Source organism: Trichoderma atroviride, chromosome 1, assembly GCF_020647795.1.
Source record: "Trichoderma atroviride chromosome 1, complete sequence".
Classification (NCBI taxonomy): Eukaryota; Fungi; Ascomycota; class Sordariomycetes; order Hypocreales; family Hypocreaceae; genus Trichoderma; species Trichoderma atroviride.
In genome coordinates this window covers 4,819,891-4,833,853 of record NC_089400.1, presented here as the reverse complement: position 1 = coordinate 4,833,853, position 13,963 = coordinate 4,819,891, and the positions used below count along the sequence as shown (strand labels likewise).

The 13,963-nt window shown below is 49.6% G+C and overlaps 5 protein-coding genes across 6 annotated transcripts; 2 read left to right on the top strand and 3 right to left on the bottom strand.

Annotated features, from left to right (window-relative positions):
- Positions 1-671: 671 nt before the first annotated feature.
- On the bottom strand, positions 672-1,772 carry TrAtP1_001744 (uncharacterized protein; the record flags this gene model as incomplete). The annotated part of the gene is made up of 3 exons (XM_014085849.2): positions 672-743; positions 816-1,325; positions 1,413-1,772. The coding sequence occupies 3 exons, from the start codon at positions 1,770-1,772 to the stop codon at positions 672-674; spliced, it is 942 nt and encodes a 313-aa protein (XP_013941324.2).
- A 1,815-nt stretch (positions 1,773-3,587) lies between these two features.
- TrAtP1_001743 (uncharacterized protein) lies at positions 3,588-4,676 on the bottom strand (the record flags this gene model as incomplete). Its single annotated transcript, XM_066111135.1, has 5 exons — positions 3,588-3,591; positions 3,721-3,801; positions 4,000-4,051; positions 4,394-4,556; positions 4,659-4,676. 5 exons carry the CDS (start codon positions 4,674-4,676, stop codon positions 3,588-3,590), a joined length of 318 nt encoding a protein of 105 aa, XP_065967208.1.
- A 1,880-nt stretch (positions 4,677-6,556) lies between these two features.
- TrAtP1_001742 (uncharacterized protein) lies at positions 6,557-8,508 on the top strand. Of its 2 annotated transcripts, XM_066111134.1 has the most exons (3): positions 6,557-6,807; positions 6,868-7,493; positions 7,561-8,508. In XM_066111134.1, coding segments are annotated over exons 1-3 (1,329 nt in total). In that variant the 5' UTR covers positions 6,557-6,805; the 3' UTR covers positions 8,262-8,508. The 2 variants fall into 2 exon arrangements, with proteins under 2 accessions (XP_065967207.1, XP_013941325.2); XM_014085850.2 differs by lacking the exon at positions 6,557-6,807 and having other exon boundaries at positions 6,808-7,493.
- Positions 8,509-10,374, bottom strand: TrAtP1_001741 (uncharacterized protein). The gene has a single exon (XM_014085213.2). It carries the CDS (start codon positions 10,191-10,193, stop codon positions 8,673-8,675), a length of 1,521 nt encoding a protein of 506 aa, XP_013940688.2. The 5' UTR covers positions 10,194-10,374; the 3' UTR covers positions 8,509-8,672.
- Positions 10,375-11,257: 883 nt separating this feature from the next.
- Positions 11,258-13,943, top strand: TrAtP1_001740 (uncharacterized protein; the record flags this gene model as incomplete). Its single annotated transcript, XM_066111133.1, has 5 exons — positions 11,258-11,405; positions 11,531-12,357; positions 12,455-12,895; positions 12,994-13,764; positions 13,824-13,943. 5 exons carry the CDS (start codon positions 11,258-11,260, stop codon positions 13,941-13,943), a joined length of 2,307 nt encoding a protein of 768 aa, XP_065967206.1.
- Positions 13,944-13,963: the final 20 nt, after the last annotated feature.

Here is a 13,963-nt window from a genome sequence, read left to right as displayed (position 1 = left end):
AGACGAGTAAACAAGTCAAAGACGTTGATGCATTGTAGTCATAGGTCTTCACCTATTTCTAGGTTGAACAGGACGGAAAGAAAAAAAGAGTAAACTGAAAATAGTCTCATTATATTCCACCTATACCTAGAAAAATACCCTGGATCATATCTAGATGCCAGCTACCTATCTACTTATCTAGCCTACCTAGATCTAGATGGATCTGATATCCGTCATGAATGTCATATTTTTTTTTTCTTTAGTCTCTTTCATGAACATGACATTAATCTATTCCCATTTTATTTATCCTCCCTACCGGGCCCTTTTGTTTCATTTCTTCTATCTTATATGGAGGTCAGTAACATAGCAGGACTATAGTAGTGGCTCACTTACATTGCCGCACCTGATGTGACAGACATTCTTCTCCCATACAAAGTAGCCATTGGCCAAATCGTATAATCATGTATGTGTCGTGTCGTAGCTCAACCTCAAATGCGTATAAAGCCTGTTTTGCTCCTTATATTGTCGAGTCTTCCTCTCGTATTCCTTCCCCTCTTCTTTCTTTTTTTTTTTTGGTGCTGTTTTTTCACTTTCTATGTTTTTTTGACCTTTTTGTGTTTAATAACTAATGTGAGAACAATAAAATGATAACGCTAAATCGGGATGCAAAAATGATAAGACAATCAGGTAATTTACAGTTTCTCGGCGTCTTCGAGAATGCCTTTCCAGGCGATATGTGTATCACGTTCAGGGAGATCGAATATCTAAAATCACAACACCGAATTAGTACTAGTCTTGTAATAAGAGACACATGAGTAGCAGATTGAGTCACAAACCATGTTGTAGTATTGCCCAGGAAGAGAGGTGGTGTCGCTACGGCCAATGTTCTTGAATCCACACTTCGCAAAGAACCTAATCTCATGCTTGTGGCAGAGTAGAGCAACGCGGTCTGCAAGGCCTCGGCTATGGATGCGTTGAACAAAAGACTTCAAGGCTGCGGTACCCAGGCCCAGACCCCGAAGCCAAGGGTTGACGACAATAGAGTGAAGGCAGACCGTCTTTCCGTACGATCGATGGCCGACGGGTTCGCTGGGGTATCTTTGTCGTCCGTGGAGGACCTCCTTCCAGTTCTTGGGGCAGTCCATATCCTTATCCGTCACCACGGGGTCGCATCCCATCGTAGCGACCATGTGGACAAACATGAATCTCCTCACGTCTTCACGGCAGTCTGGCATGTTCCAGCCTCTCATCTTCATCTTTAACAACCAGTCCTTTCGCTCAGTCACATCACAGATGTTGAAGAGACCATAGCTGAGGGTTCCAGAAAACCTGATGCGATACTCGGTCTGTCATCAGTTAGAAATCTCTGCTGAGAACTCGTGGCCGCGCCACGGAGGTGAAAAGGGCGAAAGAAGTTGCTTGAAGAGACTAACCAGCTGTTTGGAAAACCCTCGTTGTGAGTGCTCAAAAGCACATTGCTCGAGAAAGATTGTGGTGGCAACGTGCTGTGGTTGAAGGAAGGCAAGCTTGGGATTGAAGCAAAAGGGCATAGACTTGAGAAATTCCTTCGAAAGACAAGGCGTGAAGAACTGAAATTGATAAAGTCTGTCGTCTATTGTGGTGTCAGGTTCCACCTTGCCATCAATCAGATCGACCTCATCGTTGGCGCTGATTGGTATAACCGCGATGGAATCTAGACACATTTCCAGGCTGGAGAAGTCAGTTAACGCGGGTTCCCTGTGTGTGCTAACAGCCCCGGCGTTTGATGTCTGATATCTCATGCTTCGCTGCATCTTCTTCAGTATCTCGGTTCTCCCCTCCTCTTACTTGGCTTCTTCTCACTGTCCTGTGCTGATAGTGTAGACGGATGGTCGACTGATTACTTCCAAGTCTGAGATGGCGACTGGTGAAGGGATGGAAAGCTAAATAAGGGATGAGTAGGATGGACTGATTACCCGTGCGGGCAACTGAATTTAACGGCGGCTAGTCATGCGAGGGTGTGGTATTTTTAACATTGGTGGACAGCCGCGGCTGAAGACATACATTTGATATGTTGGATGGGGACGCTTAGTAGGAACGCCTCTAGAAAAGAGCGAATCGAGTCTCAAATGCAAAACAATAATTTACGCTGAGCAAGCTTGCAGCTGCAGCCGTAGTCGGCTTGACACAGCCGCTCAGGCCGGATCTCCGTGAATCCCTTCTAAAAAAGGCAATACTTATGTGAATGATATAAGCTGACACTGAATTTGCTAGCACATTCATCGAAATGAGAAACCTACTTTCGGCTTTCACTGGCAGAGAGAAAGGGCAATGGTTACTGAGATTGCCACGGCACTTTGCAAATCCCACGTCCGAGGGGACGAGTAGAGAGAGAGACAGACCGACAAACAGAAACAGAGGAGACGCCAATCCACTACTACCTCGGGTTCTTCCATCCCTGTTCCCCTGCCAGTCTAACAGCGCTTGTCTGCTACATGGCATCAAGCGAATGGGTGCATGGATCCCGACAATATTTCGTTTCCGGCTGAGCGTCAACAACGCTCATTCGTTCAGATGCCCGATGCCAGCCCCCCCTTGGTCCCAACCGCAGTAGCCAAGGCTGAGTCGACCAGCATGAAAGTGGCTAGTAAGTTCTCTGCATTGTGGTTGAAGTTCGACGCGCTACTAGGAGCAGTACTGATCTCAGCCAACCTAAGATGAATATATGGCATGCCATGTAGTACTCCGTACTCGTCGTGGCCCTATCATTAGTAGCTAGAACAGCACCCGCACACCTCCTAGAAAGGCGGGATAGAAGCCGATTCTGTGTGGTGGGTATTAGGCAACACACGTGTATAGCGATATGAGCTGGATAAGCAACTTTGCATCTGCCTTTTCATCAGAGTGATACGACCCCATAGAGACCTTTAGAACGGCTAATTTGTATCATAATCTGAGCAAGGGAAGAATTGCCGGGCGGGGAAATGCACCGGTTTACCAATCATAACACAGGATATCCGATATGGCTTGCTCAGAAGACCATGCAGATAGTAGAGTTTTGCGTAATAAAACAAGCGGTGACTAGCCCCCATATCATCAGCTCCTAGGCAGGGAGAGGACGGTTCCGTATCGCAACACTATTTGCGTAGCGCCTTGGTGACGTAGCCTTGTCATCTGATATCCTGTTTAATACAGGTACGTAGTTTTACCCAGGCAGCATTCATGTGTGCGTCTTGGCTATTGAGGGCATACCTGGTAGGTAGGATGGAGAAAAAGTATACCGTTGTACCGCGAATAAAGAAAGAGTAAGGACAAGAAGAGCTAGCGTTGGCACATTACGCCCTCAACTGTGAATACATGAGGCTGAGGAGGCCGGCGATGGAGCCATATTCGATAGTCCTTACAGTGTCATGCATGCTGTCCTGTACCCTGCCGGCCTTGCACCGGCCAACGCAAAGACGAAATGCACCATCCACGGCGGTAATTTGGAGCATCCGACTAGGCCTAACGGCACCAGCACATCGAGCGGCTTTGTGTGTCTCGTGCTGCATGACCGGCGATTTCCCCCCCGTGCGTTACAGGTATATACTCCTCCGACAAACAACAGTCGGCTTGGCGGTTAGTGCTTGCTAGCTGGCCAGGGGTCAGCATAGCGCTTACAAAAAGGAAAGAAAGTACTACTGTAGCAGCGCTTGCTGAGGCGGGCTCTGCACACAGTTTGCAAAGACGACCCATCCCGGGTTACCTGTTAGAGATAGTTACCTGTGAATTAATGATTGCGTCGGATACAAGGAGGGAGGGAGAGGACATATTCGATGCGAGTCATCCAATGGAACTGAGCTTCTGATGCCATTTCGGGTAGTCAGCCGCATATTCGGTGAGAGAAGAACGCGAGCCCTTCCTTATATGGAGTAGCCCTGGTAAGGAGGAATGGCTCCTCTCCAAGAGATGAAATCCCCAGCTAATTCATTATTGTGTCTTTCATAGTGACGGCGCATTTTGGCCATGGCAAAGATGCTGGAGATGACAAGAATGACTTACGACAAGCCACTGAGAGATATCATATGATGCCGAATAAGTAGTACTGGCTGAGCTGCAAACACGTAGTCTACATGTATGCCACGCCGACGTCTGCTGGCTGCTGGCCGCCGGTAGCTGGTAAGTGGTAGATGATCTGGCCTTGCGGGTGGACCAATGCATATGCAACCCCGTCACATACAGTAGATAGTGCGAAGCAGAGGCAATAGTTCGTTTATGCACTTTGTGTCATTCTCCGAATACATGTAGCCAGAGTAATTATGGCGCAGTTGGGTTTCAAAAGGATTCTCCATGACCAGTGAAATGAAACGGCTCTAATGCGTGCTTGGCCAGAGACACGGCAAAAGAGCAAATCTGCCTGCCAACGCTGCGAGACATGCAGCCACAGGATCCGCACCGGTGAAGCTTGGCTGCTTCTGATTGGCAAAGGCAGACGCAGCTCCGGCTGATGGCCCTGCAAGTGGCTGCAGAGCTGAGAGCTGGCTAAAGCGAGCGAGCGAGAGAGAGATAAAAAGGCCAAGCAGGGAGACGGTGATGAGCGTGTAATGTTGCATGCGGCCCTAAGTCATATCTGTTAGTCCGAAGTACTACTGATGCATGTTGCAGGAGAGGGGTAAAAAAGAAAAGAAAAGAAGGACAAGTAAGACCGTGTATGTACATGCCTGCACATTGCGTTGCATTAGCCTGAGCCGATGATGCTCGTACGCCTGTCGTCGAGATGCCACGATTCCCACGGGTACAGGCGAGATATCGCCCCGCAACATTGCCAGCAGTGCGACCTGGATAAAGTAGTTTTCGTAGGGCCCTGCACGATGCTCGCTCCGTATTCGCCTGTATTTGCATATTGCATGGATGCTGCTGGGTAGGTATGCATGAAGACCGTACATGTGCATCCACCGTCACGTCGTACAAGATTCAGAGTCTAGATGCCATCGGATGATACTCTGGGGCTGGGCCCCCGCACAGTCACATGAATCAGACGCCAAATCTCTTGTATGGGATGTGGTGTGCGTGGTGTGTGGTGTGTGGTGCCGCTCTGAATATGTCGATAGGTATGTATGTGGCAGCAATTGGTGTTGAACGTTGATGAGACGAGATGGCGATGGAGAGAAAGAAAAAAAGCAGAGGACAGAGCAGGGAAGAAGTTCGAGCAGGTACAAGTAAGCTTTAGGCTCTGCTGTTAGCGTGACTTCGCATTACACGCTTTTGCTGGTACTTGTAATAGTAGTAATACCTGTACAGGTTAGTACCTGCTACTGTAAGGCTACAGGTACAAGTAACGGTATATCGGATCAAGGACCATCTCCGCACCAGGCTTTGGATACGAGCATTGAGGAGTGAATGATGCAGCACCAGAGCATGGAAACTTGATTGCGGTGTTTTTTGATCACTTGCTCCAATCCCAATTGGTCCACCTTTGCAGCGCAGATCCCGTCCATGCTGCTGTCCATGCTGTTTTCATCCTTGTTTGGCGCTGCGAGGTATTTCATATATCCGCTACGACTTCCCGTGAAGGATCCCGAGCCGGGGGAGGTGATATTAGGCCATATGAGAAGATGGTGTGCCAGAAGAAGCAATCGGTCGCGCGTGATGAAGTTGGCATATATGGCCGGAATGTCTTCTGGAGGCTCAACTTGCAACTTTTCATCCTCATCGCTCCCTGCTCCTCCGCTGATGTGTCTTGGAATATAGAGATCGTATCTAAAATAAGTTGAAGAGTAATCTTGTGACTGTGAGTCGCACGAACTCCCTAGGACTTCCTCTCACTGCCAGGACTGTGTGTGCTGAGTTTGGCTTGGAGAATTCAGCGATTCGTATATACCCTCCTTGGCTGGCGAGTATAGCTTAGGACTACACATCACAAATCTCGTGGTGGCTTGTACATTGAGTATTCCTTTGGTTCAATGGACGATCTCAGCATCTCGTGGTGCCTCAGCGGAAGGGTTGGGAGTGGTGAAAAAAAATTGATTGATGGCATTTTCAGTTGGACTATAGGTACTAAGGTTTGGCTGAATTGACATCCATTGATATCGCAGAGGTACATGTGGCTGTAGCTGAGGACTTGAAACTGATTGAAGCTTCTGATCCTGGCCACTCTAAAATAGCACATGTGCCTAGTGCTCCAGCCCCCCTGCCCCTGTAAACATCAATGATGGGACTACTATGTATGGTGCCGGCTCCAAGGCGCTCCACGGCCGCTGAACGCTATGGGTAGGTCATTACCCGCTGTCGTCACCACGAGGCATGCCTGGTGCTAGTGGCTCGGAACAGCCTGAAGAGCTGAGCTGCCGCGCCCTGTTAAGCTTTTTGCCCCTCCGCCACTCGCTGCCCCTCCCCGGTCCGTCCTGCTCCCGCATCTCGAATCATCTACTGCATCACATCAAGCTGCCTATTTGCACGCACACACGCCGGCGAGCGCATCAATACCACCTCCTCTAGCTGCTACAGTATCCTGCCTCCCACGGATGCTACGCTGAGGCTGGCCATCGCCTGATTTCTAATTCATCTTCGAGAAGCCCCTTTTTCTTTTGGTCGACGCTGCAGCAGAGGCAGCACCAGAGGCAGCACCAGAGGCAGCACCAGAACCAGAAGCAGCGCCAGAAGCAGCGCCAGAAGCAGAAGCAGAAGCCTCTTACTAAAGCCGCCGGGCTGTCTCCATACTACCACACTTCGTCGAGCTTCTGCACATTTCCATCTCACTTTCAAAGCAAGGCGCCTTTTTCTCTCTCATCCCGCACATTGCATTTTGTCTCTCCTGTTCCCCCCCATTGCTAAACCTTAGAATCACGAAATTCTGTTCCACACGAAAATGTAAGCCTTGTCACACGCGAAGCGGACTGAGGACGGAATTAACATGGAGCGTTTTACTAGGCGCATCACACTCAACGTCTTCAATCCTCAGGGAGGAGACCAGGATAGCCTGGTGACCCTCGAGGTTTTCTCCGACATGACCGTCTCTACCCTGCGCGAATCTGTCCAGGCCGAGGCTGGCATTCCTCCGGCAGCGCAGCACATCTATCACAACGGCCGACTCATCTCGGAGGATACCAAGACCATGGAGCAGCTGCAGATCGGCGACGGTGACATGCTGGCCGTCCATGTCCGGGATATGAGAGGCAGCACCGGCCCCCCGGAGCCATCAGGGCAAGCTCGAACTGCGGCTCGCCAGCAGCAAAGCGCCGCTTCCGCCGCAGCTGGAGCTGGAAATGACACCGAGATGCTTCGTCTTCAGATTCTGGGTGACCCCGCCGTCAGACAGCAGCTGTCCAGGCAGCATCCGGAGCTCGCCGCAGCCGTCGAAGACCCCGCGCAGTTTCGAAGAATATTCCTTGACAGCCAGGACCGAGAGCGCAGAGAGCGAGAGATGCGTCAGCGGGAGATTGAAAGGCTGAACGAAGACCCCTTCAACGTGGAAAACCAGACGAGGATCGAGGAGATGATCCGCCAGGAGAGGGTCATGGAGAACCTGCAAAATGCCATGGAGCACAACCCCGAAGGTATGTACGATGACGTCCCATGACCCCTGTGAGATGCGGGGGCTGACTCTGCCACGCTTGCTGCCAGTCTTTGGTCGCGTTCACCTGCTTTACGCCAATGTGGAGGTCAACGGCCACAAGGTTAAGGCGCTTGTCGACTCAGGCGCGCAGGCTACCATCATGTCGCCATCGTGCGCCGAGGCCTGCGGAATCATGCGCCTGGTAGATAAGCGGTTTGCTGGTGTAGCCAGGGGTGTTGGAACGGCTACTATTATTGGCCGCGTTCACTCAGCCCAGATCAAAATTGGAAATTTGTTCCTGCCCTGTAGCTTTACGGTGATGGAGGGCAAGTCGGTTGAGCTGCTTCTTGGCCTGGATATGCTCAAGAGATACCAAGCCCATATCGACCTGGCAAAGGACAAGCTCATCATCCAAGGCCAGGAAATTTCCTTTCTTGGAGAAGCTGAGATTCCAAAGGAGGAGGAGGAAGCCGCCATTCAAGAACCTACTATACCAGGTCCGGCGGGCACTGCCATTGGCCAAAGATCTGGAGCTGTCATGCCGGTGCAAGATGCCCCCTCGCAAACCTCTTCACAGCCTGCAGCTCAGGCACAAGCACGGCCACCGCAGCCGGCGGCTCCCGCCCAACCGGCAGCTCCGGCAGCCGGCGTAACCCCAGCTCATATCGACAGTCTCATGGCCATGGGAGCTACTAGGGAGCAGGCGATCCAGGCCCTTCAGGCCGCTGAGGACAACGTTGATATGGCGGCCAGCTTAATCTTTTTTTAAAACTCCTTACCTAATGAGAGTATGAATAATCAGCATTGCCCTGCAACGAGGGTAGAGCGCGGGAATCTTTTGCTTTTTGTTTCCTTGCGCTTTCGCGCGTTTTGTCTGCTTTTCCTTCTCGGTACCTAAGAAGAAGAGCGTTTGCACGAACCTTGTGGCTAAAAATCTATGCAGCATCTAGAGGCGTTTAGGGAAAGTTGGTAGTGATGGATATAATAGGTAGAAAACAACAAGAATGAAGCAAAGATGTTCGTATTATGCTGAGATCCTTATGCTTTGTCTCGACTCATCATTAGCTGACATGTACATTTATATACACTACTGGCTTCTATCAAAGCCTCTGAAACTTTTTTGCCCATTAACAAGAATATATAGTAAAAAGACGATTCTCCTGCTCTTATTGGGAATGAATTATTTCATCGAATCTTGTAAACACAAGGCTTGAGAATGCCCCCCCTCATTTTCTCCGTTCTTGTCGTCTGCATCCTCATCCTGCACGCGACCAAACATCTTCTTCTTCTTGGGAGCAGCATCGTCTGGTTTCATGTTTTTACCCTTTGTAGGAGCAGTCGCCTTGATGAAGCGCATGGTGACAAACATTCTGTTGGACAAGTCCACGCCCTCGCGCCCATCACCCTGCAGGACGAAGCCCCTCTTCCTCAGCGCCTCGACAAAGGCCGACACGTCCGTCTCGCGGCGCTGGTCGTCCTGGCCGTCCACCTCGACGGCGAGGTCCTTCTCAAACAGACCCGCGGCGTGGGCCTCCTTGGCCTGGACCTCCTTCTTGGTGGGCAGCTTGCGGCGGTTGCCGACGCTGTGGGTGACGGGGGCGTGCTTGTTGCGCACGGGGCCGAAGCGGCTCTTGATCTCGGCGACCCAGAGCTCGCCCTTCCAGTGCAGCAGGCGGTAGGCCTCGTCGACAAAGTCGAGCCAGTTGGTGCCCATGAGGGCGAGGCAGAAGATGGCCACGTTGACGGAGCCGTCCTCCATGGGGACGTTTGCAATGTCGGCCTTTGTGACGAGCGGGCTGGGGCTCTGGAGGTCGAAGCTCCGGACGTCGAGGTGGAGCTTGTCCTTGTCGGCCTGGAGAGACTCTGCGAGACGGGCGTCACCGCAGCCCAGGTCGGCGATGGTGCATGTCGACGCGGTCCTGGGCAGATGGCTGTCGATGAGCTTGACCTGCGGGGCGTTGGGCCTGCCCTTGCCGTGGGGCTGTCGGATCTTGGCTCGCGTGCGAATGTCTTTGAGGAAGCTGTCGACGGGGTTTTCGGGCCACACCTTGACTTGGCGCCGGAAGCCCTCGTGGTACTCGTCGAACATTTCGGGGGATTCTTGGAAGAGCTTGAAGGACTCCTCGGAGGGCGCGGTGTAGAGAGTTTCGTTTAGGTGGCGGAATCGTGCGGAGATGAGCTTCTCCCTCATGGAGGCTTGTAAGGGAGTCAACTTGGGCGGCGCAGGAGGGAGAATTGCGGCTTGTTGAGGTTTGGCAGCGGCGGTGGCGTCTGATTTGGACTCGGAGGATTCGACTGTGGCGCCATCGTCTTGAGAGTTGGATTGGCTCTCCTTCTTGTTCTTCTTGGCCACAGGCTGAAGATTGGGATTTTCTCTGTCCTTCTTCTCCTTCTTCTCCTTCTTCTTGTCCTTTTTGCTCTTCTTCTCGCTTCCTTGTGGCTTCAATCCACCATCCGTCTTCTTCTCATCGGGTCCCTTCTTTTGGCGTTTTGAGTCTTGGGAGGGCTTCTCTGCGCTGGGCTTCTTCTTCCCCTCAACGACGGTCTCATACAGATCGGCGACGTTGGCGGCTGTCACAGGCTCCTCCTTTGTTGTCCTCTTTCGCTTCCTGGTCTTTGCGCCTGAAGGGCCAGCTCCGGCCGTGGCCTTTTCAGCCTTGAGAGCGTCGGATGATACCGACCACCCTGGAACGGCGAACATGTTTCTTTGTCCCTTTTTATCTCTTGTATTTTTTTTCTTCTGATTTTAATTGGGGGCACGCTGCGCGGTGCTGGTGAGATGCGCTACTGGCGATGCGATTGAAAAAGTCTGGCTTGACGGTTTAGGTGTGAAGTTGCTCACGAACTTTTTTGTGTTGAATATCTTATCGATAAGAATTTGCTGCAGCCAGAAATGATGGGTCTGTCTAAATTAGGCTGGGTTACCATTTTAGGTAATTTTCTCGACATCTATAAATAAATTCATCATACAATCTTTTTTTTAATCTGTTTAATCCTTTCTTGGAACTCGCAAATGGGTCATGGTAATGAATTCGGCATCATGTTCTTTAGTTAGCGGAGCCGACATGATCAGCCGGCCAAGAAATTGATACAGATCGCGGAGCCCTTGTTTCCCCTCTCTTGGTGTGTCTTGACTTGAACATTTTTTTTGTCGCTCCTCTTTTTGTCATTTCAGAAAGGAACTATTCTGTTTGTGCTAGTGGCAGCTAGCATTAGGCAAATCATAGATATATCAATAGTGCAAACCAAGATGGCTGAGTGTTCAAAGGTTATTGAAAGGCAACTTGTATGAATCACCAAAGCATTGGTCGAACCATGAAATGATAGCAGGAATATTTTGAGGTATCTGTAAAAAAAAATCTGAAAGAGTCTTTCTTTCCGAACAGATGAGCCTCAATGTGAAAATTGGAATCCACGATTCTTCATGGAAGACAGTACGGAAAAAATATTATCTGTATATTTCAATGTCCATGTTCATCAGCCAATGCATGCTTTGACAGTATTTATTGTGCTAATTCGGCCTTCTATGAGCTGGCATTGTCTTGTTACAAGGCATGAACGGATTCTGTTTGTCTTGAGATGTCAATCGCAGTAACAACTACAGCTACTGCGATATTCTTATAAGTTGTGAAATATTCCCAGGCCTAGGTTCTAGAACTCAAGAAACCTTTAAACACTTTAAACATTCATCATCTTCAGCTTCTAATATCGAATTTTATTGCTCACCTTCAATATACGGAATCCCAAAGGCAAGAATCGGGTAGAATGGATCCGATCGACTATGCCGCGGAGCAGCATTGCGTTCTCTGTCGGAATAAAGTACTATTTTATAGCAGTACTTGCAGCGAATTTGATGATGAAATCGACTTGGAAAATGTAGAGAACTGGGAGACGGCGGTACTGGCTCTAGGCTGTAAGCAACAATTTCATAGCAAAGCTTCCTTTCTCCGCTTAGTCGGCTACAGTTTTCTTCTTCTTCTTCTTCTTTCTTCTTCTTCTTCTTCTTCATACTTTACTTACTTTTATCTCTTGTCATAGTCACGGACCCTAAGACCAGTGGGAATGCGGACACCACCCCCCATGTCTTCTGCTTCGAGGCCCATATGGTCTTTCTAGATTCCGTCTATTGGGCGGACTCCAATATGCGCGTTTGTATCAAACCTTGTGGAACTCCAAACACTGCTGGACCTGTCTTCTTCGTTCACTCCGCGTGCCGGGAGCTCGCCCAAATGTCGGAGTCAAAGCCTTCGTACGCCGACTTGTACAATCTTGGTTTGCAACTAAGAGAAACCATGCCTAGGGATTGCTTCAAGGCGTTAAATCCAGAGTACCTGGCCTCATTTGCCAGCGGTGGCACCATTGCCGGCTCGGAATGGAAAATGTTTCTCTTAAAATGTGCTCAGCTTCCCTTTGAAGTACAGTCGAGAATATTAGGCTACGCCAGCGCAGATATAACCGCATTTTCATTGTTGACAGGCCTTACGACTTCCTCGCTTGGCCTTGTTTCCTCTCTGGCAGTAAGTCCGCATCCCGATGGTATCACTGATCTCATGTCCAATTTCAATACGAAAACTGTTCATCTTTGTGGTTCCTTCAACAATATATTTGGGGTCGACTACTTGAGCCACGTCGAAATTCTCAACGCGCCCATTTATTGCGACACTTTGACTCGTCGATATGCTCGCATTGAGGTCAACATCAACCGAATCCGCAACATAGAGTTTACCCTCGGACCAGTCGGTGTTTTAGCTCTTCGATTCTATTCTACGGATGGATCCAAATCCTCTTGGCTGGGAAATGCGGCGCGGGGATGGCGTTGCGGGCCAATTGATATCACGCTCGAGGACATTCATCTCATGAAGAATGTAAGTAAATTTTGTCAAAAGAATCTCGATAAGAGAGAGAGAGAGAGGGGTTGTGTGTTTTTTTACCTATTACTTGAATCTCACATGAGACTTATAGGGCCACAAGAATGTTCTCAACCAGCTTGCCCATGCATACCAGAGGCAGTTTGGCGGCGTGAAGTATTCGGAAGAGCTACCACTAAGAGTTCTTTGGGACGTCACTCGGGACTTGCCTGACTCAGGAGAGTCATTTCTCGGCGAAACGTACAAAGAAAGAGAGCCACACTTCAGGGTGCTAAAGTATTTTGGGCCGCAAGTGATGTGTAGTTACTTGCCTTTACGAGAAAATGGTATTCCCGTCAAGGGTATCACCGTGTACGCTTGCGACAAAGGTACCAACAGCGTTATTGTTCATACGAGAAGCTCCGACCTGGTAGTTTCAGCAACTGGCCGACGAGGGACACCAACATCTTTTTATTTTCGCGACGGCGAGGAGATTGTCACGATGGGCCTGGCGGCTATCGACGATGGTATGGCCCAGTATGGCCCGTATCTTACGGTAAGGCACTTCCTCTCTTATATACATGTACTTGACGTACTTGTAGTCTTGAAGAGGGGACATGAGTAGTAGCATATGCTGATACAGTGGCCAATTAGTTCAAAACGAATCAACAGCGAAGTATGTTTTTCGGGCCTCCGTTGATGCTATATGGCCCAATTGCGAGATATGTGTCCTTGATACCTGATCGCTTGAAACCGGGATGCGCCGTTGCAGGTCTGATAGTGAATACTCTGTTGAAGTCAGAGAATAAGCTCACAATGTTTGGAGCTCACTGCGAGCCTAGGCAATATCCAGGTATAACAGAGAAAATAGCGTCAGTGCCTGAGTGGCAAGTCTCTCATCCGGCCATGCCAGATATGGTGATGAAAAGCTGGTTTCCCGGTCAAGTAAAGGTAACAACGGCTGAGCTGACTAGAATCAAGCAGCTGAGAGCTCAATATCGGCGTATCATGCCTCACTGGGGCCTGCGTTGTGCTGGATTGTTGATCCATCATACTGATGACTCGACTGAGACTGTTGGATGTTGGGATGGTTCCTTGACGACACCGTCTGAGCTGATTTACGATTCTGAGACCGACGGCGAGCTGTATCGCCTAGTCTTCCATCTGACATTCAGGCCATATCTGCCCAACGTCAACGAGGCCTCTTACTACATGTCTAAGATCGTCGCACATACTAGCCACCTTCGAGAACAGCGAGTAGTTGTAAACCCAAGTTATACAGTAGATGATGGAGAATTTGAGTCTGAAGAATCGAATTTCGAAGAAATGGAAGGCGACGAAGACGAAGACGAAGACGAAGACGAGAAAGAAATTGAATGCCCAGCCGAAAAAATATTCGATTGTGATATACACTCGCAGAAGCTGGTAAGTATCCCACTTGGAGAAAATGAATCATGGAGGTTTATACTAAAAATATGTTGCAGTTCATTACCTGGAGTTTTACTAGAAAGCTTGACCACATTGTCGCTCGCGACTTTGATATGAGGTACATTGTCGAGTTGGACGAGAACGAGCATGATGGAAATCTACGCAAGATAGGGTGAGGAGAATGTTATCTTCTCTG

Excerpts from the sequence above, each read along its gene's own strand:
- TrAtP1_001741 (XM_014085213.2), bottom strand. The coding sequence starts at position 10,193 with ATGTTCGCCGTTCCAGGGTGGTCGGTATCATCCGACGCTCTCAAGGCT.
- TrAtP1_001742 (XM_014085850.2), top strand. The coding sequence starts at position 6,851 with ATGGAGCGTTTTACTAGGCGCATCACACTCAACGTCTTCAATCCTCAG. Across the intron at positions 7,494-7,560 it reads CATGGAGCACAACCCCGAAG|TCTTTGGTCGCGTTCACCTG; the intron begins GTATGTACGATG and ends GCTTGCTGCCAG.